This window comes from Telopea speciosissima, chromosome 8, assembly GCF_018873765.1.
Source record: "Telopea speciosissima isolate NSW1024214 ecotype Mountain lineage chromosome 8, Tspe_v1, whole genome shotgun sequence".
NCBI classification, from domain to species: Eukaryota; Viridiplantae; Streptophyta; class Magnoliopsida; order Proteales; family Proteaceae; genus Telopea; species Telopea speciosissima.
In genome coordinates this window covers 49,105,204-49,128,957 of record NC_057923.1, presented here as the reverse complement: position 1 = coordinate 49,128,957, position 23,754 = coordinate 49,105,204, and the positions used below count along the sequence as shown (strand labels likewise).

The window sequence follows — 23,754 nt, the reverse complement described above, 5'->3', positions numbered from 1 at the left end:
GTAAACAGAGAAATAAGGATGGAAGAGTGTCGGTTTATATGGTATGGCGGGATTTGGGAACCCGTTTAAAACCCGAAAATTGGTCCGAATGTAGCCTACTCAATATTCAAGAGGCTGACACGTCACATGTGAGACTGATCTGGATCCGGATCCTCTCCAACTATTTGGGCGTCCAACTCTTTTCCAACAGCTGGGAAGACTCGGACAAGCATCCCAACAATTGCTAACACCAGAGGATGCGTGTCCAAGTCTTCCCCGTAGTTTGATGGGTGGTTAGAGTTGGAGTTGGAGACGATCTTTTTCCCAAGTGGGAATGGGAGGAAGTAAGGTTGTCAATTTAGAAGGGTAATTGAAATCGATATCGAGCGATAAAATTGAATCAAATCTAGAAAAAAAAATTAGTTCGATTTTGGTTTTAGAAATTGAAATTTTATGGGATAAATACACATACCCCTAAGTGGACCGAAAAGGACAGATACACCCCTAATTTTTTTATAATGCCGCGTGGACCCCTCGAAATCCCAGCATGCACCCCTAATTCACTAGATAATGTCATTTTGGTCCAAACCGTTAAATGCAAACGGAAATCACTAACTGAGCCCATGTGAAAAGTCGATTTTACCCTTTAATGAAATGAAGAAAATAAAACTTAAAAAATGAATTTGTAATAATTATTAAATTCCCAAAATACCCTCCCTTATTTCCTAGCCTATCTCTCATCTTTCCCTTTCACTCATCTCTCTCATTTTTCCCTTTCACGATCGAAACCTAACCGGAGTGTTCCCTAGTCTCTGCAACTCGCCAATACTCGATCGATGTTCCTCGTTAGGGTTTTGGTTTCATCTTCCACGTTGTTGCTACTCGACTGAGACGAAGAACTCTCCCCCAGTCGTCTTCTCCCCCAATCGTCTTCTCTCCGATCTGTAAGACATTCGGTGGAGCAACCCTGATCTCGGCGGCACTATTACTCGTCGGAGTGTACCCAGGTAAGCATCTTTCTCTCCGCTTCGTCGTCTTACTCGTTCCCAACAACTGCTTCAAGTTTGCATTTTGTTCTATTTGAATTATAATAAATCTGGATTTTATTTTCTGTATTTCCCATTTTTACATTACGCAAGTAAGGGAAAAAAAAATTTTGAAGTCTTGGATGGTAGTGGTATGAGACATGACAGGAAAATGTCAGATTTTGTAGAGTGACAAGTTCAGGTGGAAATAAATTTGAAGTCTTGGCCGGATGGTAGTGGTATGAGACATGTAGTGAATCTTACAGATCGTACCTATGATTGTGGTGTATGGGAAGTTTCTGGGTTGCCTTGTAGACTTGCAGGAGCATGTATACGTGATAATAGGGGAGAATTGGAGGACTACTGTGACCCATACTTCTATTTATGCACATATATCATGGCTAATGAGAAGATGATTCAACCATGTCCTAATATCAATAGTTTGGAGAATATTCCATTGCTGCCACCTAAGTTGAGGAGGAAACCTGGGAGACCGAAAAAAGATAGGAGGAGGGAACCTGATGAGCCAGCCAAAACTGTATTTGAAAAATGGGAAATACAGAAAATAAAATCCAGACCAGATTTATTATAATTCAAATAGAACAAAATCAGATTTGAAGCAGTTGTTGGGAACGAGTAAGACGACGAAGCGGAGAGAAAGATGCTTACCTAGGTACACTCCGGCGAGTAGCAGCGCCGCCGAGATCAGGGTTGCTCCACCGAATGTCTTACAGATTGGAGAGAAGACGACCTGGGGGAGAGTTCTTCGTCTCCGTCGAGCAGCAACAACGTGGAATATGAAACCAAAACCCTAACGAGAAACATCGATCAAGTATTGGCGAGTTGCAAAGACTAGGGAACACTCCTGATAGGTTTCGATCGTGAAAGGGAAAGATGAGAGATAGGCTGGGAAATAAGGGAGGGTATTTTGGGAATTTAATAATTATTACAAATTCATTTTTTAAGTTTTATTTTCTTTATTTCATTAAAGGGTAAAATCGACTTTTCACATGGACCCAGTTAGTGATTTCCGTTTGCATTTAACGATTTGGACCAAAATGGCATTATCTAGTGAATTAGGGATGCATGCTGGGATTTTGAAGGGGCCACGTGGCATTATCAAAAAATTACGGGTGCATTTGTCCTTTTCGGTCCACTTAGGGGGGTATGTGTATTTATCCCAAATTTTATTTGGTTTGATTCGGTTTTAGTTTTAGACTAAAAAGCATCAGTTTTGAATCATACAGAATGAAGTGTAAAATGTATGAGTTGAACTTGAATCAAACCTAAAATATATTAAATCGTAATAGGCTAAAACTTGAGTTCTAAGATTTCAGTTTTCACTTCATCTGTTCTGCCTCCATCTTTAACTATCGAGTCTCCTCACTTCTCATCTGCAGTACTACATTTTTATTTTTATGTTTTTTTTCTCTTACAAGCCTTGCTTTTTTTCAAGGCTGGTAGGAGACATTCCCAAGTCCTATAAAAATCGAAGAACTAAATTGAATAAAATTGTACAAGTTAAATTGAATTATTGAGACCGTTATATGAACCAAATGAAACCAAATACAACAAAAAAAGAAGGAAATGAATATAATCAAACAAATTTGGTTCAGTCTCGATTGAGGTTATGAAAACAATACAATTCATTTCAATTTGTACATATTATATCTTAAACTACAAAACTGAAACCAAACCAATCAACGACCTAACGAACAAGATGAAAATTTTGGCATAAGGTCCTTTGCACTATATATATATATATATATGAGATAGGATTCGCCATGTATAATGCCTTTGTGGGGGAATCTTCCAAGCCACACTAATAGCAATGGGGAGCGCAATATCATTCACATGAGGCCAACATGGTTAGGGTAGGAAAGAGAAAACCAAAAAAAAAACATGGGATAGAATAATAGTATAGCGTTGTAGTGGGAAACATTTTTCCCTACATACATATAAGGAAAAGGTTGGACACACTGCCTGTGTACCGTAAGCTAGCGCCCATTTTGTCTCTCTTTCTCTTTCTTTCCTCTTTTGAAATGACCCCCTATCCCTCCTATTTGATACTTCGTCCCATGCCCTATTAGTGTCACCACAGGCCATTTGTGTTTCCCTATCTCATACATATAAATAATACATATGTACGTGTATTAGAACATACAAATTTCTTTTGATTGCTGCTTATCTTATTCTCAAAAATTCTTTTAAGGTAAAGTAAAATAAGGTTTTCAAAACAATTTGAACATGACTTACCATTATATCATTTTCAAAGAACCATCATTATTTCACACTATTTGAGCACATAGGTGAAATGGCAAGATTTTATCTTATTGAAAGAAAGAGTACTTAAATACTACGGTGATAAAAGAATAAGATAACAACTTATTAATTAAACACCTAAGGGTCACAATAAGAAATTCCCATATATTGGAACTGTTCTAGTGTTTTACTGCTTCGTCCACCTCATGACGTTTTAACTTTCCTAAACTATTTGGGGAAGATGAAGGCAATTTGGACATTTTACTCTTTAATTTTGGTTGATTTTTATCATAAGGATATTTTGGTCATTCGATTTCCTAAAACTAACCTCTAATGTCCTAGACTAACGGATTGGACCAAAGTGTTACAGTGTTTTGAAAGTAGGGGGAGTTTGAAATTTGAAAAATTGTAGAGATACATTTGAACAAATGGACATTTTTAGGGGGCATTTGTAAAAAAACCCCTTTTTTTTTTTGGTTGAAATAATGTAAAAGTTCTTGTGAAGTGATGGTATTAACCGTCATGTGCCTTTCTCTAACAACAAACATTTTGCTTTGGCCGCGTAGGCAACAAGTGTAGGGAGGGAAGTTTTAGCAAAGAAATCCTTTACTAAAGCAACAAGTGATGTCTTTAAATTCATCCGAGAAAGATTGATAGAAGAAGGTCGGAAAGCTTCAGGCCCTGGGGCTTTTAACCATTTAATTTCTTCTTTAGATGGACAAGACATTAGTGCTCATTTTGCTCTTGGGTAATTATGGGATTGAAGGAAGCACCTATTGGCAAGTTGAATGTGATTGGTTTCATTAGCAGAGACTATTTGGGGCAGCCGGTATTTGCCAAAATCAGAGGCCTGCTACTTCAACAATATTCTAGTTGGCGAATCAATTGCGATCCGCATTGGTTTATTGGAAGCTATCTCTCATGGTATCGTTCATCTTATCGTTATTGAGTCCGACTCGAAGGAAGCTATTGACTTCGTCCAAGGCAGTCCTGGACTTTTCCCATTGAAGGTTAGACCTGTTGTGACTGATATCAGACATTGAGCTTCATTTTTCTTATCTTGTAAGTTTGGGTATGTCCCTAGGGAGTCCAACTCGGTAACGGTCTCTTGAGCCTGGAAAGCCTTGTCTACAATGTGTACCACAATTTAGCCGATTTCCACTCCATGGTTGTTGGAGTAATGTAAACCCCCAACTATGTGTAGGACGCACATGAATCAATAGATCTCCGTTTACCACAAAAAAGGGAGCACCTATTTAATCTCCCACGAACCATTCTTATAGGTTTCTATATTTCTACCCAAGAAAATAGACTTACCCATATATCTTTCTTGACCTTGAAAATCAATGCCCTAATCATTTAAGATTGGGGGACCCTCTGTAACAATCTAGATGGGAAATGGTTGGTGCTTCACTCTACCCTAATCTCATGGATGAAGTTTCCAGTTTGGATTCTCTGTAACAATCTAGGTTATATGCCTCCATGAAGTAAAGAGGGGGGGGGGGAAAGTGAGTTGCTACCACATTAGAAACTATTCATGAAGAGCATATCTATAAACTTTAATGGATTGTCACTCAAGATGAACAAATTTGAACAAGTGAATCCACAGGTCACAAAACCACTAGGCTTTGAAGATCTTAGGAATGAGATGCCATTCCATTCAATCAAAAATCTGATATTTTGATCGAATGTAAATTACCTTATTTTGCAACCTATCGCATCAAATAATGAACGAAAACAAAAAGAACGATATCAATTGTCACAATTGTAATGTGAAAGCTTAATACAGCTATATACACAGACTATGAGAATCTAGCAGTTCTGATTGATAAACAAGATTGAGTGTATTTTTTACCTTCTGCCACTATTATTGAGCCTATACAGTCAACACAAAAGAAGATGCAGAAATCTCAGTTAATCACATGCAGGATTACGTTACCAAAGAGAGAGTGAACTAACTTACAGCCCAAAATATTCTCAAATGACCATTACTGTGAGAATAACACCAAAAAGGATCCGCCCAACCAAAAGAGAAAAAACTACAGATTGCTTTGGATAGGGAGGCACAACAATACAGATTGCAAGGGTAGAGGTTAAGAAGAACCTACATAGCTTCTAGACTGGAGCAATTATCAAAATGTACAAAATTGGAGATTGGACTTTCTCCGATTTACAAACCAAAGTTTTTCCAGCATTAATTTATAACGTTGGTTTTGACTGAGACATCTAGTATCATCATTTTTCAGCGCTTCTTCTTTTTTGGATCACTAAAACTATACTTTGATTCAGGTTTCTTGTATTTGGAGTTCTTACCCTTGGAGCTGAATATATCACCATCAGAATCATCACTTTCACCACCAAATTTCTTATTGGTTTTGCCAGCTTTTCCACAAAGAATTATCTTCTTTTCATCCTTCTCTCGGACAAGCTCAGACTTCTCCTTGGGCTTCCAAATAAAAATTGACCTGAAACAGTAATACAATTAGATTAAGAAGCATAAAATCACCTGGATAACACCAATACAAATAGCAATCCACCACTAAATACAATATTCCATCAAGGAACAAGAAGAGAATACATAATTATCCTTCCACATCTCTCCTTTTCTCTTTCTCCTACACACCAAGTGATTAAAAAGAACCTTCAATAAAAATCAATCCATGCATTCCTATTTCCTTCACTTCTCCCTTTTATAATCAACACACCTTGAACAAACATTAGAAAAAGGGCTCACATAATCCCACACCATTCAGTTCTTTCAATCAAATAGTGGGTACAATACTTCCCATTCCTCCAACATTTTCCAACTTTATAATTGTTCATTTTATTCCCCTCAACACCCCCCCCCCCCAAAAAAAAAAAAAATCATTAGTTAGGACTTCACTTTCCCATGGCTAGAGCTGCAAGTCAAAATCCCTCTCCTATGGAGTAAAAGTAAAGCAGCACACTCATGTGAGTCATCGGCAAGTGTCTGCCTAAATGAGAGTTAAAAGAGCAAAGAAGATATAAAAACAAAAGGAACAAAAAATACTTATAGAGAAAAATGCAACACATTTAAAGGGCTTGATGAAATTTAAACCAAAAAAGGGGGCAGGGCGGTATGATGAAATAGAAATCATAAAATTTGGTAACCAGAACAGCAAGGATAAGATTTTGACACGACGGAAATATCAAAGAGTCCAACCTTGAACTACCAGTTGCCATGACATCGTCTCTTGGGTGTAGCTTATTAACGGGACTGATGGTTGTGATATTTGGTTCCATCACCTCACGAACCAGTTGCCCTGTACTTGTATCGATGAAATCAATGGGATGCAAGGCAGCTCCATTATAATTCTCACTTATGTAACGGCCAATAACTGCCAAGGACTCCGACGGGTCCTGTAAAGAAAGTTAAACATGCCATAAATAAGATTTTAATCACCTTTTTCCCCCTTCTAAATAAGTAGGAATCTAATCACCTTTGGGTCCCATTCAGCTCGAAAAGGGGTCAAATGCCTATTGAAATCATGGCTATGTACTATCTCTCTGCTAGGGGAGTCCAAATTCCCAAAGATGGAATCCCATACTCGAAGACGGTTGTCCTGAGCTGTAGTAAGAATCTTGCTTCCAGATTGTGGGGAAAAATATGCTGAGTTTACAACACGGTTGTGAGGAAGAGCATATAGAGAAGATCCAGCTTCAAGTCGGCGCACATCCCATATACGAGCCTGAGGAAATGTTAATAAACCTTAAACTATTAAATCACTTGAACTAACCTATTAAAAGTAAACAACCCCCCCCCCCACCTTTCCCTGTAAGTCAGCTCATACGAATTTTGGTGCATACATTATGATGTCCACTTAGAAAGATGGAAGCATGCATAAGTTAAGAATTAAATATATGCATGTAGAACTTGATGTCATGCCATGTGACTTTATGCTACGTTTCATTGCTTTCCGTCACAATGTGGGAAAATAAAGCAAGGGAAATATCGGTCATACATTCGTTTGGTTGCTTAGGTGAGAGAAAATCTGGAGAAAAATTTTCTACTTTGGAAAGGTTATCCCTAGTTTTATGTCTAATCTATTATGTGGAAAAATTCAGGGAAAAGAAAGTTGGGACAAATTTGGTAATACCCAAGTTCTACTTTCCCTCTCACAAAGTGGGGAATAACTCACTGGCTAACCGCAATTCATGGTCAACTGAACAACAATGATGGAATTTGTATTAAATTTTCTATTGCTTTTCGAGGAAATATCCCTTTTCTTTTCCTTTTCTTTCATCCAAGAAAGAACCCAAACACAGCCTTTATCTTCCTACCCTTTTTGTTCTTGAATAAAATTATATTGTTGCTTCTCAAAATATAAATACAACCACCCACATATAACACACTTAAAAACAATAGTATAAGTACCAATGAGCATAGTAGACAGCCAATAATTCAAGTCAGGAAAGACTCACAAAATGATCATTTCCACAACTCAAGAGAATCTCTGGCTGAACCGGATTGCAGTGAAGCCCAACTACTTTGCTACCTTTCTTATGGATCAAAATAGTGTCTCCAGTTTTCTTGTTGGAGCGCATATCCACCCTAAAAAGTGGCAGGAAAAATCAAACTACAGCCAAAAGCATATATGGCTCAAATGCTGATATTAGCTGAAAATACACAACGTTTCAAACTATCAAGCCAAACAATATCCAGGAAAAATAATCAAATAGTGGTAAATGCAACTGCTAATCTAGCACTGATAATAAGCTGAAAATGCAACATAGATCAATGTTTTCCAACATGGAAGAAGTAATTCATTCTAAATAAGACAGATTTTGTGTTCATTTCCCCATTCAAAAATTCGTCGTTCAAACTAAGGTTAAACACCTTTTAATTTCAAAAGCAACTTGATGATGCACCCTGCAGCATATGCCTACTCAAACTGCAAATATTGAAAGCTTATTGAGTCTTCAATCATTATCTCATTATGTTCTAAAGTGCACACAGTTTTCCCTTCGAGACAAGATACATAACACTAAGTCTTGGAGAGAGGCACCATCATATGACAACATAGTTTTTAGCTATCCAACAGTCAGTCAATTGATAGGTCACCCCTGGATTAAACACAAAATGACAGGCTGTTAAATCTTAAGCATCCTATTACTCAATAGACTTGGGCAGTGATAAGTTAAGCCCATGTGCCCCAACTTATGCACCTCCGCTACAGGCTCAGAAAAAACCACGTATGGATCTTGATTACCTAACCCACTGAATGGGACCCAAATCCGTAACAGGGGTTTTGCCAAGTTCATTGAATGCAAAAAGAGCAAGTCCTACAATTTTCTGTGCAAGCAGATTTTTTATTCATCATTGCCATACACTATATATGGGTTTGAAACTGGCCTGGTGGCTTTAGCTCTTCATTAATAAATACATGGGTAAAAGAACCCTGAAAGGCAGTGTGGCCCCTGCACCCAGTCACAGAGGGATGCAAAATGACTTCCCCGCTCCTGTTGATGCTTCCGTGCAAACTCCCATTGGCCCCCGCACAGGCACAGGGGCCACGCTGCCTTTCAGGGAACCCTCTCCCTAAAGCCGAGTAGTTGTAAACAAGCAACTTCATGAGCAACTCGCCTTTACTCTAATAACGGCTAACGGCCCCCCTCCTTAAACGAGTAAGTAAAGGCCTTGCCTTTCCTAGTGCGATACGGCTTTTTGGCTTACATATATGATATATCTATTTTGGGCTGAGACATCAGGCTTGGCTGAACCCAGACAGGCTGGACTAAGGTTGGGGTTGGGGTAGGGCTGGGCATGAGTGACCTCGGGCTAGGCCTGGTTTTTCTAACCAATAGGAAAGCTCTAAACTAACCTATTAAATCATCCAACTAATAAGAAATGTGGAGCCAACTCAGCTTGGAATAAATTATTCTCAAACAAAGATAAGCTTTACAATTTTAAAAAAAAAAAAAGAAAGAAAGAAAGAAAATAACTTAAAGAATATCCCTAGGAGACCCAACAACTTAAGTAATTAATAAATCCCATATTCAGACCTCCTCCATATTTTAGGCCCATTTAATTTAAATGGCCAAATACAATTAAAACCTATTGGACCAAAGGCTCAACACAAATGTAACCCAACCCAAGGCTTTTATTGTCACAGATAAACCTACTTTTATGATTAATCTGCATCATTTAGATTTTCTTTTTTAATCACTTTAAAACCTAAATTGTTTCAATAAATAATAGAAACATATTGCCTTCTGTAGTTCAACCAATGATTGGATTAAGTCAAACATTAAGAACGACACCATCCACCATTTAAGTTAACTTCACATGCAAGCCTGGATTATTATGAAAATAGGGGAAATATAGCAATGATTTGCTGACAATTATATGTTAGCTTATACAAAATATACCATTGCCTTGACAACTATGATTGTTACAGGTATTTGGAGACTTAATGCCCCCCCCCCCCCCAAAAAAAAAAAGCCCATACACATACGGAGAGAAGAAAGAAACTCACAAGTATAGATATCCAAAATTATCTGCCACAAGCACAAGACTCTTCTCTGGATGGATGTCCATGCCATACAGCATCCTCCAGCTATTTGGGCCCTATATGACAAAACAGTTTGCTACTCAAAAATGTTTTGATATGCAGATAGAATAAAGATGGGCCTTTCACTCTAGGCAAGCTGCTCAAATCCTGCCACCTCAAAGTCAGCAGGAAAAAACAAAAAGCACTCTACCAATGGGTCAGACCTGAAATTTTGGGAACTAAAAATGAAGAACTTCAAACAAAATTTAAATGCTTCTATAATGTTTGAATGAGACGAAATAAGAAAAAGCATGGCCATATGGTAGACACTAATATCCAATAACTTGATAAAAAATCGTAGACTGCAGTGTTCAGCATTTTAGATTTACAGAATCAAACTGAGATGGTACGGCATAGACTTTACACTCACATAATCAATATATTGTATAACTATTCCAACAGCTCAGAGAGCTTGATTGAGTACTCAAGTAACACTAACTGTGCTCAGGAATCAGAAAATAACAGGAAATCCAAAGATTTATAAACTTGAAAAACTTGGCCAATTTACAGTCTAAACATCCAAAGCTTTATATAAACTTGAAAAACGTGTCCAATTTACAGTATAACTTTTAGAACATTATATGGTAATCATATTGGAAATGTATGTGTGTTTGTGTGTATGTGAGTGTGTAGAGAGAGAGAGAGAGAGAGAGAGAAACGTATACCTCTTACAAATAACTCAACCAAGTACTCATGCAACTTCTAGTCAAGCAAGATTTAGGCCCTCATAAAGTGTGATAAAGTTCATGCATAATAATAAATTATATAAAGAAGAACCATATACCTGCCATCCATCGGGATTGAGGTCCATCAGAGGAAATGACATTCCAGTCTCCAAGTCAGTGCAACTGACCGTTCCATCCGAGGATGCTGCATATAAAGTCCCATCATTTGATGGATTGAACCTGCAAACCACAAAGGATTTTTTTTTTTTTTTTTTTTTTGGGGGGAGGGGTTGTCAATTCAAACCAGTGCCTCTTTATGAAGGAGCTGTAAAATACATAAACATTTACATAGATAAGTGGAAAAAGAAAAAAGCACAGGTCCAATAAATAGACTCACCTCATGTTATTAAGTATAACAGAATGTATGTTTCCATACACTGTCTTTTCATATACTTTAACATAATCCCACACTCCAAGTTGCCCTTTCTTTCTCAGAAATATGAAAAAGGGCAAGATGTTAATAATGAAGAAAGAATTACAAATATTAGCCATTAGAATAAGCAACATATTAGCATTCAACAATTGAGCAAGCTACCTTATCTCCTGATAGAAGAATGTTGTTGTTGGTTGGATGAAACTCCAGGCAGGTTATACGCCTACTGTGGTATCTAATAACAGCACAGTCCACTTGATCCGGGATCACAAAAGCTGGCTTGATCTAAGTACAAAACCAAGACCATTCAAAGCATATTCAATTAGATGAAATTTCTATATTAAAAAATGTATAGATCCAACTTGTTTTAACCATAGACATTCAAGATGAGGTTCCTTTGTGTATGCTTTTTGCTGATGATATTGTTTTGGTGGATGAAACAAAAGCAAAGATTAATGCCAAGTCGGAGCTATGGAGATCAACCTTGGAATCAAAAGGTTTTAAAATAAGTAGAACGAATACGAAGTACATGGTGTAACTTTAGTTACATGAATACGGATCATAAGGTAGTAAAATTGATGAAAGGGAGATATTGCAAAGTGATTATTTTGGTATATAGGACCACTCATAAATAAAGAAGGTGATCTAGAGGATGAAGTTTCACAAAGAATTAAAATAGGATTGATGAAGTAGAGAGGTGCGTCCTAAGTGTTGTGTGATCGACACATCCTTTAAAACTTAAAGGAAAATTTATAGGACAATCACACGACCGGCTATGATGATGCGGAATGTTGGGCAGTTAAGAAACATCATATAGATAAACTCAGTGTAGCAAAGATGAGAATGTTGCGTTGGATGTGTGGCAAAACTAGGAAGGATAAAGTAAGAAATGAGCATATTAGAGCTGATTTGGGAGTGGCTCCGAAACATGATAAGCTACGAAAAAGTCGTTTGAAGTGGCATAGCCATGTTCAAGGGAGGCCTTTGGATGGTTCAGTACGGAGGAGTAATTTGATTCAGATTGAAAAAACTAAAAGAGCCAGGGGTAGGCCTAAAATGACTCTAGGAGAAGTGGTGAGGAAAGACATGCATGGCTTAGGCCCTGTATCAAGTATGACCTTGAACAGAGCTGATTGGAGGGTAAGGATCAATGTAGCCAAACCCATTTAGTTGGGATAAGGCTGAGGTGTTGTTGTTGATGTGACAGTGTAGGATCATCTAACCCATTAAGAGGTTAAATAATACAAAACATTAAGACAAAAACAGATAATAACGGTGATGATAGACATGGCAACAAATGTACTTAAGTCTAAGCTTGAACAGGACAATTTTTCCAGAGTGCAGAGCCATAATTGGCATTACTGGTCATACAGCAAGGAATTTTTTAATGAGCAAGACAAAACATAACAACAACAAAAAAAAAAATAAGGATGTTGATTCGACAACATACCATGGTTACATTAGCCCTAAGCTGGCGTTCAAATACATAATCTAAAGGTCTTCCAGTGTTCTTGTGGGGTGCTGGGATTACCCCATGCTCCACAGCTACTCGATGTGGGCAAGTCATGGTTGTGTGCCCTTTGGTTCCCAAAACAAAAATACGGAATTCACAATTAGTTTCAACCGAAAGTTAGGAAATTTGGCTGAATCAAAAACTCAATAAAGAGCGACAGTGAGACTAATAAAGGGTACCCTCCCACACTCTTAACACATACATTATACGCTGGAAGCATGGTAATATTACCAGGCATTTTACACAGGAAGCACGGTTTCATAGGGCAATCGATGTAAGTAGCTCCCTTGAATCCTGCTTGGTGTCCCTTTCTCTTGCACACCTAGACCGAAGGAAATAGTGAATGAGTCATAATAAAAGCAACAGAAACAGAGTTAGTGAACATTAAAATCTAATCGGGCAAAAAAAAAAAACTGGAAGAGGAAAGCAACAAAACACCAATCACAAACCCTAAGAGAGTAACCCAAATCACCATACTTTGCAGACATTCTTGAGACTAATGGTTATCGGCGCTTTCTCTTTCTTCTTAGCATCCGAAGCATCCATAAGCTTCCCTCCCATTTTCCCGCCATTCGCCTTCTCTGCAACTTCTTCTTCATCTTCTTCCGCAACAGCACTAGGTGCTTCCTCTTCCTCTTCCTCTTCTTCTTCTACAAATTCTTCCTCTTCTCCTTCTGATGAACTTTGTTCAGAGTCTGTGTCCCTCTCTATCACAATTTTAGGGAACGCCATTCTTCTGGTCTGTGGGGGCATTTTGGGGAATGACGAAATGAAGCTCACGGAAGAAGAAAAGAAATCGAGGAAGGGGAACTGCGAACAGCAAAATGGGGAGAAACTAGAAAATGAAACGAATTGAAATGGGGCGGGAGTAAAACTAACCGACTCTTTGGCAGAAATGAAGTTACAAAAATAACCCTTTAAAATACATAAATTGACTCACGAAGGATTCGACTGTGTTTTTTTGGTAGAAACGAAGGATTCGACTTGGGAGGCGAAAAAGGGTGTTTGGTGGCTTTGACGACATGAACAGTTGAACAAGGCGGGTGACGACGTGGCTTCTTAACCATCGGTTTTTTTTTTTGTGAAATTCTTAACCACGGCTATTTTTCAGTCGTGCGACCCCTCGTGCAGCGTGGACTCTATCTCACGTGCGCATTAGTGAGTATTGAAGCGAATAAAGTTTTTTTTTTTTTTTGGATGAGCAAAATAAAAGACAGACTTAAATTACATTAGGATCAGTCATAGAGCAGCTATTCCTAACCAAATTCCTAACTATAGTTAGGCAAAACTTATCACCGAATCTAGTAAACTTTACATTTTGAGTCATATTAGAGATAAGAAAGAAATCCTTAAAATAAACCCACGGCCACGTGCATTTGGTAGGAGATGGAAGAGTCTCAGTAATCAGCTTGTGATCAACCCAAACTTCTTTAATCTTCAACCCAATGTTGGTCGCACAATGATAACCCTTATGGATTGCAAAAAGAACAGCTACTAACTCCTCCGTACTTGGGATAGCTCATGTATCAAAAAACTTTAACTTCCCATCTAGCAAAAAGAAATATGACCACCCAGTTGTAGTTAGTCTAGATCTAGAGAACCCTGCACATATTATAACAGGAAAATTAAGGAGAGGCAATTTAAAAGAAGAAAAAGCAGAGAAGTCATTAAACTTGTCCATTACAACCTGGGATGAAAATGTCGGGGGAGAAAGTTTTAAATCAGAGATCCACTTTTTAATATTGTTCATAACCCACAGAGGATCAGGGTTCTTGGAAGCCACCACAACTCTATTCCTCACAACCCAAATAAAATAGCATGTAATAAAGAACACACTAAAAAACCAATGGGCTAAAGGTCTCTTAGATTTGAATTGGAGGAAAAAGAACAAACAAGAAGACTTGAAATCATCAAATGCCAGGGAGTCAAGCCTTAGCCCCAGAGGACCGCCAACCCAAATGTGTTTGACCCAATCACAAGAAAGGAAAAGGTGCCATGCGGATTCAACACCAGATCCACAAAGTGCGCATTTGGAATCAAGTTGGATCCACTTCAAGAGAATAGCTTTAGTAGGAAGTCCTGCATTTAGTAAACGCCACATGAAGAATTTAAATTTGGGATGAATTTGAATCTTCCAAAAGAACTTCCACCAAGTACATTCTAGATTAGAAACATAAGTACAACGAGAATCAATTGAACAAGCAGCTATTTTAGTGGTAAGCATGCCATTATTAGCTTTGACACACCACCACCTATCATCAAAATCAGTAATATTGACAGACTGTATAAGAGAAGAGATCGATGAGGGCACTATCGAATTAAGAAGATCAGCATTCCAACAATTACCTTGTAAGAAGGACCTAACAAGAGAGATATTATGAGTAGAGTCTGAAGGTAGGGAAAGGAGTGCCGAAATATTACCTGGGAGGTTAGGAATCCATTTATCAAACCAGAAGAAAGTTGAAGATCCATTACCGATTTTTTTAAGCACCAACTGTTCAAGATTGGGAATGACTGAGGCAATACTATTCCACACCCAGGATCCCTTCTTCTTTCGAATTGCTGGCTCAAACAGGGAGCGATTATGAAAATATTTGGCTCGGAGCACTGGAGCCCATAATGAAGGAGGTTCTGTGAGCAGCCTCCAACCTAATTTAATCAAAAGGGCTTTGTTGTGGATCTCAGCCTTTCGGAAACCGAGTCATCCCACCATTTTGGGCCTGCACATTCTGTCCCAAGAGATAAGAGCATTTTTCCTCCGCGAGTTATTGCCATTACCCAACCAGAAGTTGAGACATAAAGAATCAATTTTACGACAAATGTGCAAACGAAATTTAAAACAGTTCATCAGGAAGGAAGGTGTGGAGGCCAAAACTAATTTAGTCAGAACACTACGACCAGCATAGGTTAACTGATTAGATTTCCATACCGCAAGTTTCCGTTGCATGCGAGTAATCACACCATCCAGTTCTCTACACTTCAATCTGCCATGAAAAAGATTAGTACCCAGGTAAACAACATTAGAAGGCATCTCTTTAATACCCACAAGAGAACATAGGGAATGCCTAAGGTGTGAAGGGACATTTTTGCTAAAGTGGATACAACTTTTGGAAATGTTAATCTGTTGACCCGAGAGGTCTGAAAAGAGGTCCAAAATAGACTTAATCATAAGTATGTCATCATGATTGGCCCGACAGAAAATGAAGATGTCATTTGCAAATAAAAGGTGAGTAATTTCGGGAGCATGTCTAGAAATCTTCACTCCACGAAACATATTTAAATCCCGGTAAATAGATAAAAGACGGGACAGAGCCTCCATTGCAACCAGGAAAAGATAAGGACTAAGGGGATACCTCTAGCGCAGACCTCTAGATGCCTAGAAAAACTCAAAAGGGCTTCCATCCAGTTTGATAGAAAAAGAGGTGGTAGAGATAAGCAGACGGACAAGAGAAATCGACTTTTCACTGAAACCAAGGAATTTAAAGATAGATAAAATGAGACCCCACTCAACCTTGTCATAAGCTTTAAACATATCAATTTTAATTGCCATAAACCCAGATTTACCCTGTTTATGGTCGAGAAAGTGAAAGATCTCCTAAGCAATAGCAATATTATCATTGAATTGCCTGCCAGGTAAAAAAGCCGCCTGGAAAGGCGAAATAAAGGAGTGAAGAAATGGCTTAAGACGATTGGCAATAAGCTTAGACAAAAATTTGTATGAGACATTACATAAACTGATAGGTCAAAAGTCCCCAATCTGAGAGGCAGAGTCGATTTTAGGAATTAAAGCAATTAGAGTATGGTTCAGCCCAGGGGGGAGATAAGCGGAGGTAAAAAATCCCGAAACAAGATTAAAAATATCCATTTTAACCATATCCCAGAAATATCTAAAAGAAACCTGCATTAAAACCATCCATACCTGACGCCTTAAGTGGTCCAAAAGAAAATACAACTTGGCGTACCTCATCCATGGTAGGACACAAGCACAAAGAAGTCATCTCCTCAGGAGGAAATGTCGGATTAAAAAGACATTCTATAAAACTTGCCTCCAAAGGATTAGTAGTAGTAAACAACTGTTGAAGAGAACCAACAAAAACTTTTGCCATTGCTTTCAGATCCTCCACTTTATTTCCATCCTCATCCCAAACAAACTGTATTCTTCGTCTGCAAAGATTGGATCGAGTGATAGAGTGGTAGTATCGTGCATTCCGATCTCCATCTTTTATATAAAAGTGCCTTGATTTTTGGAGCCAGAACACTTCCTCGGCCTCAAAGATCCATTGCATCTGTGTCTGAATCTTCTTGAGCGTCTCAAAACCAGGGTGAGAGGAGTCAGAACCGGACAGGTAAGAAGAGACCAATTGACTTTTGAGGTTATTGACATGGCCAAAGACATCCCTGTTCCATCTTCGCAACGAATTAGCTAGAGTAGATAGCTTACAGTTCAATTGATCTGAAGGAAAAGAATTCCAGGTTTGATAGCAATAGTTGAAGAAGTCGGGGTGCTGTAGCCAAGCATTTTGGAAATGGAAAAACTTCTTGTAGGATGGGTGATTACCCACAGTAGACAAGAGGATGGGATTATGATCAGAGCTGATGGGAGAAAGCTTAGAGAGGGTGGCCAAAGGGAAAAGGGTAAATCAATCAATATTAGCAAAAGCACGATCTAAACATTCCTTAATAAGTCGTGGTGGTGATTGGCGGGTAGACCAGGTAAACCTAGAGCCAGACACAGTAATTTTTTCAATATTAAAGGAGCACAGCATATCACGAAGAGCTAAAGCCTAGGTAGAAATATGAAAAGGAGAGCCTCCCATTTTGTCCGATTGATGAAGAACCTCATTGAAATCACCAATAATACAAAAAGGGAAGATGAAAAGATCCAACAAGATTATACAAGACCTTCCAAAAGGGGATACGCTCGGTACCCAGGGGTGGAGCATAGACACACACTGACCAAAAAGGTGATGAAGAGGGATCAGAGAGTTGAAGAGCAATAATATTATTTAAGTCAACATAAGACAGAAGCTGCACATGAGGTAAAGTCAACACCCACAAACCCCCTTTCTTCCCATGCAAACCCTGACTATTTTGAAAGCAAACTGAATTATAATTGTTAAAAGGCCGCTTATGTTTCAGGCTATCATGATCCAAACATTTAGTTTCACAAAGGAAAACGATATCAGGTTTTAGCTTCATCAAATGATTATCAAGGCATTAACAGTAAATTTATTATTTATTCCATGAGTATTCCAAGCAAAAACAAGCATAATGAAGGAAAGAAAGAGGAACCTGAAAATAAAAAACTAAAGATTCTAATTGGAACCACTGCAGGACGTAAAACACGGCAATTCAAATCCCAAAGATTGAAAGCAGTAAACAGCAAAATGAAAAAAAAAACGTAATACAGATGAAAGAGATAGAGAATAATCAAAGAAAAACTGACCAGACTAATCGAAGTTGGAGTAATCGCAGAACCATGATCAGGCTATGACACAAAAGTTGTAATAGAAATGATTTACGAAGGACCCTTGCGGATATGGCAGCGTCCCTCCGTAAGCCAGTCAATGACCATTGAAAAGAGAGCAGGTGGATCACTGGACGAAGACAAAGCAATTTCAAAGGTCGACCGAAAAGCAGCAAATTCTCGAGCCAAGGATGGGTTGTGTGGCGTAGAACAGAATTTGCCACTAAAGTTTTGCAAAGAGAGAGAGAGAGAGGAATAAGAAGAACCTACTAAAGTTTGCCACTCATTTAGGGCATCTTTGGTATAACATTTTTTTTGATAAAAATCTTTGGTATAACTTGTCATTTATGTTTTTCCTATTTAGAAAAATCATTACTGAAATTTTTTTTTGATGAAAAAATAAAATGTGTTTGGTAACTACTAAACATAATTGCTTGTAGAATGAAAAATAGGTTTGGTGCAAATGATTTTTATAACAATTTTTAAAAAAAGAGCCCAAACCCAAGCCCATACGTAGTTTAAGTAGTGGGTGAAGAAGACATCTCTTCACCTATCTTCCTTCTCAATCTAAAACCGTCTTTATACTTGTTGTTTTCTTCATATGATTTCTTCTTATTATTATTTTTCTTTTTCTTTCCTTCTTGAATCGAAACCCAGCCAAGCCTTACTCTCCCTCGACAACCACTGTCATCGAACCCTCTCCCTCTCATCTTCTTCCTCTCCAATTTTCTTTTCAACCCAAAGACAATTTCCATTTTTTGGGTTGAAAAATCGAATCCTCCTTTGCTTCTGTTTTGGTTTGGGGTAGGGGCGGCTAGAAATTCAAGGGTGTGCTCGGTTGTGGGGAGAATTTGGGAGGTGAGAGATCAAGAGGTAATCAGGACGAATAAATCGAGATTGGTCGGAAAAAATAAAAAATCTATGTGGGAAGAAATCGGTGGAGAGACCCAGGGTAGTTGAGGTAGATAATGGGCGGTGTGCTTGGCTGTTGGGAGAATCTGAGAGTGAAATTTATTGTTGTGGGCATTATCAACGGCAGAGGGAGAATCGTGTTTTAGGAAAGGTGAAGCAAGGTTCAAGGGCGAGAGAAACTAAGACTAAGCAGAGACGTAGAATCGTGGGTATACAAGTAAGAGGAGATAAACTGGGTAGATAAAATCGATCCTTCTTTTTGAGAACTTCTTGTTAGGGAAGGGTGAATCGAATATTGGCAATAGAGAAAGTCAGGGTTGATAGAGATAAAGTTAAACGGTGGTAGAAGGATCTGCGGGCGGGGAAAGAGATATACAGGGGTAGAAATAATTGGGGGTGGGGTGTGTTGGAATTTTTTCAAATAATAGATGTGGAGTTTAGTCCCACATCGGTAACGGAGAAGTGTTTCCATTGGTTTATATATGATTGTGTGTTATTATCACATGTTATATTTGGAAAGGGTTGTACAGTGTACTTGCGAGCGAGGACAGTGACCGTCCGAGCGAGTACGCGTGCTCGTGGGCGTGCGTGAGGTGCAATGTGGCGCTTTGATGGCACACTTTGCACTTCGTAGTATGTCGCCTCAATCTTTTCGGGATCGATGGTGTCTGATCAAAGGGTGCTTAGGATTGATCCGACCGTTGGATCGATGGCTAATCGAAGGGGGGTACAACCATTGGTTCAACGTTGAGTCCAATGGTTGCAGCCCACATGTACAGCCATGAAAGGCCAGCCCTATAGTCATGACTTGTCAAATCAAGCCACATGAGCCAATGGGTGTGACCCATCCGAACAGGCCTTGTGGGCCTATAAATGGGCCACGAATTCTCTCAGTCACATATAACAAAAAACTTCTCTGATAGCTTCCAGAGGTTACTGATTCTGCAACCAGTAATCTGTTTTAGCCTGATATCTTGGGAGGCAGATTTGCTACAACCCTTTGCAGGAATAGGAGGATGCAAATATTATCTTAAGGACAGAATGACCTCGTTCGACTCAGGCCATCTTTCTGTCATCTTCCTTTTTATTCCAATTTTCTAACAATCTTCAGACACTATTGATTCAATGGAGGAGACTGCAATAATGAAGATACCTGGAAATAAGATAAGCAAACTTGAGAAGTTTGATGGGTCTTTTTTCAAACGTTGGAAAGGGAAGATGTATTTCTTCCTCACTACTTTCAAGCCTGCTCATGTCCTGAATGAAGAGAAGCCAGTAGCACTGATAAACACCGATGGAGAACCTTCCAGTGGAGAAACGCTGGTTCAGATCAAGCAACACTAGAAGTGGGAACAGGATGATTTCATGTGCAAAGGTTATATCCTCAATGGACTGTCAAACTCACTGTATGATGTATATGAGCCCAAATTTGCAGATAGCACATCAAAGGAATTATGGGAGGATCTTGATAACAAGTACAAGATTGAAGATGCTGGCAACAAGAAATTCCTTATAAGTAAGTTATTTGATTTCAGAATGCTAGGAGATAAGTCCATTATTTCACAAACCTATGAGTTGCAAGGTCTCATGAATCAATCATCTCTGAGGGCCATTCTCTTGACGAATCTTTCCAAGTATCTTCTATTATTTCTAAGTTACCTTTTGCTTGGAAAGACTGTCGGAGAGTTGAAACAAAAGAAAGATGCAATGACTATGCAAGAGTTGATAAAGTATATCCAAGTTGAAGAGAAATCTCGTAAACTGGACAAACTTGAATTGGAGGAAAAATCTCCTAAGGCTCATGTTATAGAAAGTGCATCTTCTAAGGGCAAAAAGAGAAAGTATGATGGGAAAGACACTGTTCTGGATAAGAAGAAAGGTACTTTTACTAACCCTAAAGCGGCTTGCTGGAAATGTAAAAAAGCCGTTCATTTCAAGAAACAATGTAGAGTTTTTCTCAAGGAGAAGCAACAGAAGGACCAAGCCAACATGGTTGACAATGATGATTGGGCTGCTATGATATCTGAGGTAGATATAGTGCGTGATGATGAGGAATGGTGGATTGATTCCAGTGCAACCAAACACGTTGCCAAGAACAAAAATCTGTTCAACGTTTATGAACCTATAGCAGATGGACAAGATCTCTTTATGGAAAATTCTTCAACTGCTAAGGTCATAGGTAAAGGCACAGTGGTTCTGAATCTCACATCCGGAAAGAAGCTTACTTTGAATGATGTACTTCATGTTCTTGATATTAGGAAGAATTTAATAACTGTAAGCTTGCTTGACAAACATGGATTTAAAATCATGTTTGAGTCAGGGAACATCATCGTGTCCAAAGGAGGAATTTATGTTGGGAAAGATTATGCATCGAATGGCATATATAAGTTTAATATGATTAATGAAAATCCATCTTCTGCTTACATTGTTTCTACTTTTGATACATGGCATTCTAGACTTGAGCATGTTAATTATAAGTGCATGGGAAATATGATTAAATTAGACTCATTATCAAAATGCACATTTTCTAGTCAAGACAAATGTTCTGTATGCATCAAGTCTAAAATTGCTAGGAAGTCTTTTAAAAAAGTAGAAAGACATACACAACTCTTAGAATTTGTACATTCTGATTTGTGTGAGTTAGAAGGTATTCTAAATAGAAGTGGTAAAAGATATTTCATCACCTTTATAGATGATCATTCAAAGTATACATATGTGTACCTATTAAGGACTAAAGATGAGGCTTTGGAGAAATTCAAAATCTACAAAGCCGAAGTTGAAAATCAATTAGATCATAAGATTAAAATCTTACGAACTGATAGAGGAAGAGAATACTTCTCTACTGATGATTTCTGTGAAGTTTATAGAATTATCCATCAAACAACGGCACCCTATAGTCCTCAACAGAATGGAGTAGCAGAAAGGAAAAATAGGACTCTAATAGAAATAGTGAATACACTTTTACTTACTTATGACTTACCAAAGAATTTATGGGGAGAAGCATTAATGACTGCTTGTCATATACTTAACCGTATACCTCATAAAAAGGCTAATATCACTCCCTATGAATATTGGATGAAGAGAAAACCTTCTCTTGGATATTTCAAAGTATGGGGATGTAGAGCATTAGTAAGGTTAACTGATCCTCAAAGACCTAATTTAGGTGAAAAAGAAATTGAATGTATTTTCATTGGCTATGCCCAATATAACAAGGCCTATAGATTCCTAACGATGGAATCTACAGAGACTATTAGCTAAAATACAATTTTGGAATCTAGAGATGCTGAGTTCTTTGAGGATTTATTCTCTAGGAAACGGAAGAATGAAGATACAAACAAGAAGGATCAAGATACTACTTAATCAAACTCTGAAAATAATGAGAATGTTGAACTAAAAAGAAGTAAAAGAGTTAGAGTAGAAAAATTCTTTGGTCTAGATTTCTATCAATTCTTGATAGAAGGTAATAGAAATGAAGTTACATATTCTTGTGTATATAATGTTGAACATGATCCATTGATTTTTTGAGAAGCCAGGAATTCTCAAGATTCTGTCTTTTGGCAAGAAGCTATAAATGATGAAATAGATTCTCTCATGGGTAATAAAACATGGGTTTCAACAGATTTATCTCCTGGATTTAAACCTATTGGTTGTAAATGGATCTTTAAGCGAAAGCTTAAAGCTGATGGAACCATTGATAAGTTTAAAACTAGGCTTGTAGCCAAATGCTTTAAGCAAAAGGAAGGTATTAACTATTTCGATACATATGCTCCAGTTGCTAGAATTAGTCAAATTAGATTGTTAATTGCTTTAGCATCGATTAATAAACTTATTATACACCAAATGAATGTTAAAACTGCTTTTCTAAATGGAAATTTAGAAGAAGAAGTTTACGTGGAACAACCTGAAGGGTTCGTTTTAAAAGGCCAAGAAAGTAAGGTTTGTAAACTAGTCAAATATTTATATGGTCTAAAACAAGCTCCTAAGCAATGGCATGATAAATTTGACCAAAAGGTTGTAGCAAATGGATTTAGAATAAATGAATCCGATAAATGTATTTATTCTAAATTCAAGAATGGATATAGTGTTATAATATGTTTATATGTTAATGATATGTTAATCTTCGGTACTGATTCAAGCGTTGTATTAGAGACAAAGGCTTTTCTATCTTCATGTTTTGATATGAAAGATATGAGTGAAATAAATATAATTTTGAAAATCAAAATTGTTAGATCCTCTGATTGTATTTGTTTAACACAGTCTCATTACATAAAGAAAATATTAAAGAAATTCAATCATGAGGATTGTAAACCAGTTGCTAGCCCATATGATCATTCTATTAGATTAACCTCTAATGAAGGGAATTATATATCTGAATTGAAATACTCTAATATCATTGGCAGTTTAATGTATGTCATGCAGTGCACTCGTCCTGATATAGCTTTTGCAGTTGATGTTTTGTGTAGATTTGCTCATAACCCTGGACAAATATATTGGAATGCAGTTTCTAGAGTACTTCAGTACTTAAAGGGCACAATGAATTATGCATTAAGTTATAAGGATTTTTCCGTAGTACTAAAAAGATACAGAGATGCAAATTGGATTACAGGATCCAATAAATCAAAGTCCACAAGTGGTTGGATATTTATCTTGGGTGGAGGATTAATTTTTTGGAGATCCAAGAAACAGACTGTGGTTTCACACTCCACTATGGAGTCTGAATTTATTGTTTTAGCAATGACAGTGAAGAAAGCAGAATAGCTTAGGGACCTATTAACGGAGATTCCTCTGTGGTCTAAACCAATGCCTGCTATATCAATATCTTGTGATAATGAAGCAACATTATCAAGGGCTTATAATAAAATTTACAATGAAAAGTCAAGGCATATCAGTTTAAGACATAGCTATATAAGAGAACAACTCATCAAA

At 37.8% G+C, this 23,754-nt stretch overlaps 1 protein-coding gene across 2 annotated transcripts; it reads right to left on the bottom strand.

The window, feature by feature from the left end:
- Positions 1-5,071: 5,071 nt before the first annotated feature.
- Positions 5,072-13,373, bottom strand: LOC122671832 (protein DAMAGED DNA-BINDING 2). 2 transcript variants are annotated; one of them, XM_043869277.1, is made up of 12 exons: positions 13,121-13,373; positions 12,927-13,090; positions 12,681-12,771; positions 12,387-12,514; positions 11,099-11,221; positions 10,901-10,989; positions 10,623-10,743; positions 9,764-9,855; positions 7,710-7,839; positions 6,728-6,976; positions 6,451-6,647; positions 5,072-5,731 (listed from the first exon to the last, which is right to left on the bottom strand). In XM_043869277.1, exons 1-12 carry the CDS (start codon positions 13,200-13,202, stop codon positions 5,509-5,511), a joined length of 1,689 nt encoding a protein of 562 aa, XP_043725212.1. In that variant the 5' UTR covers positions 13,203-13,373; the 3' UTR covers positions 5,072-5,508. The 2 variants fall into 2 exon arrangements, with proteins under 2 accessions (XP_043725212.1, XP_043725211.1); XM_043869276.1 differs by having other exon boundaries at positions 12,927-13,373.
- Positions 13,374-23,754: the final 10,381 nt, after the last annotated feature.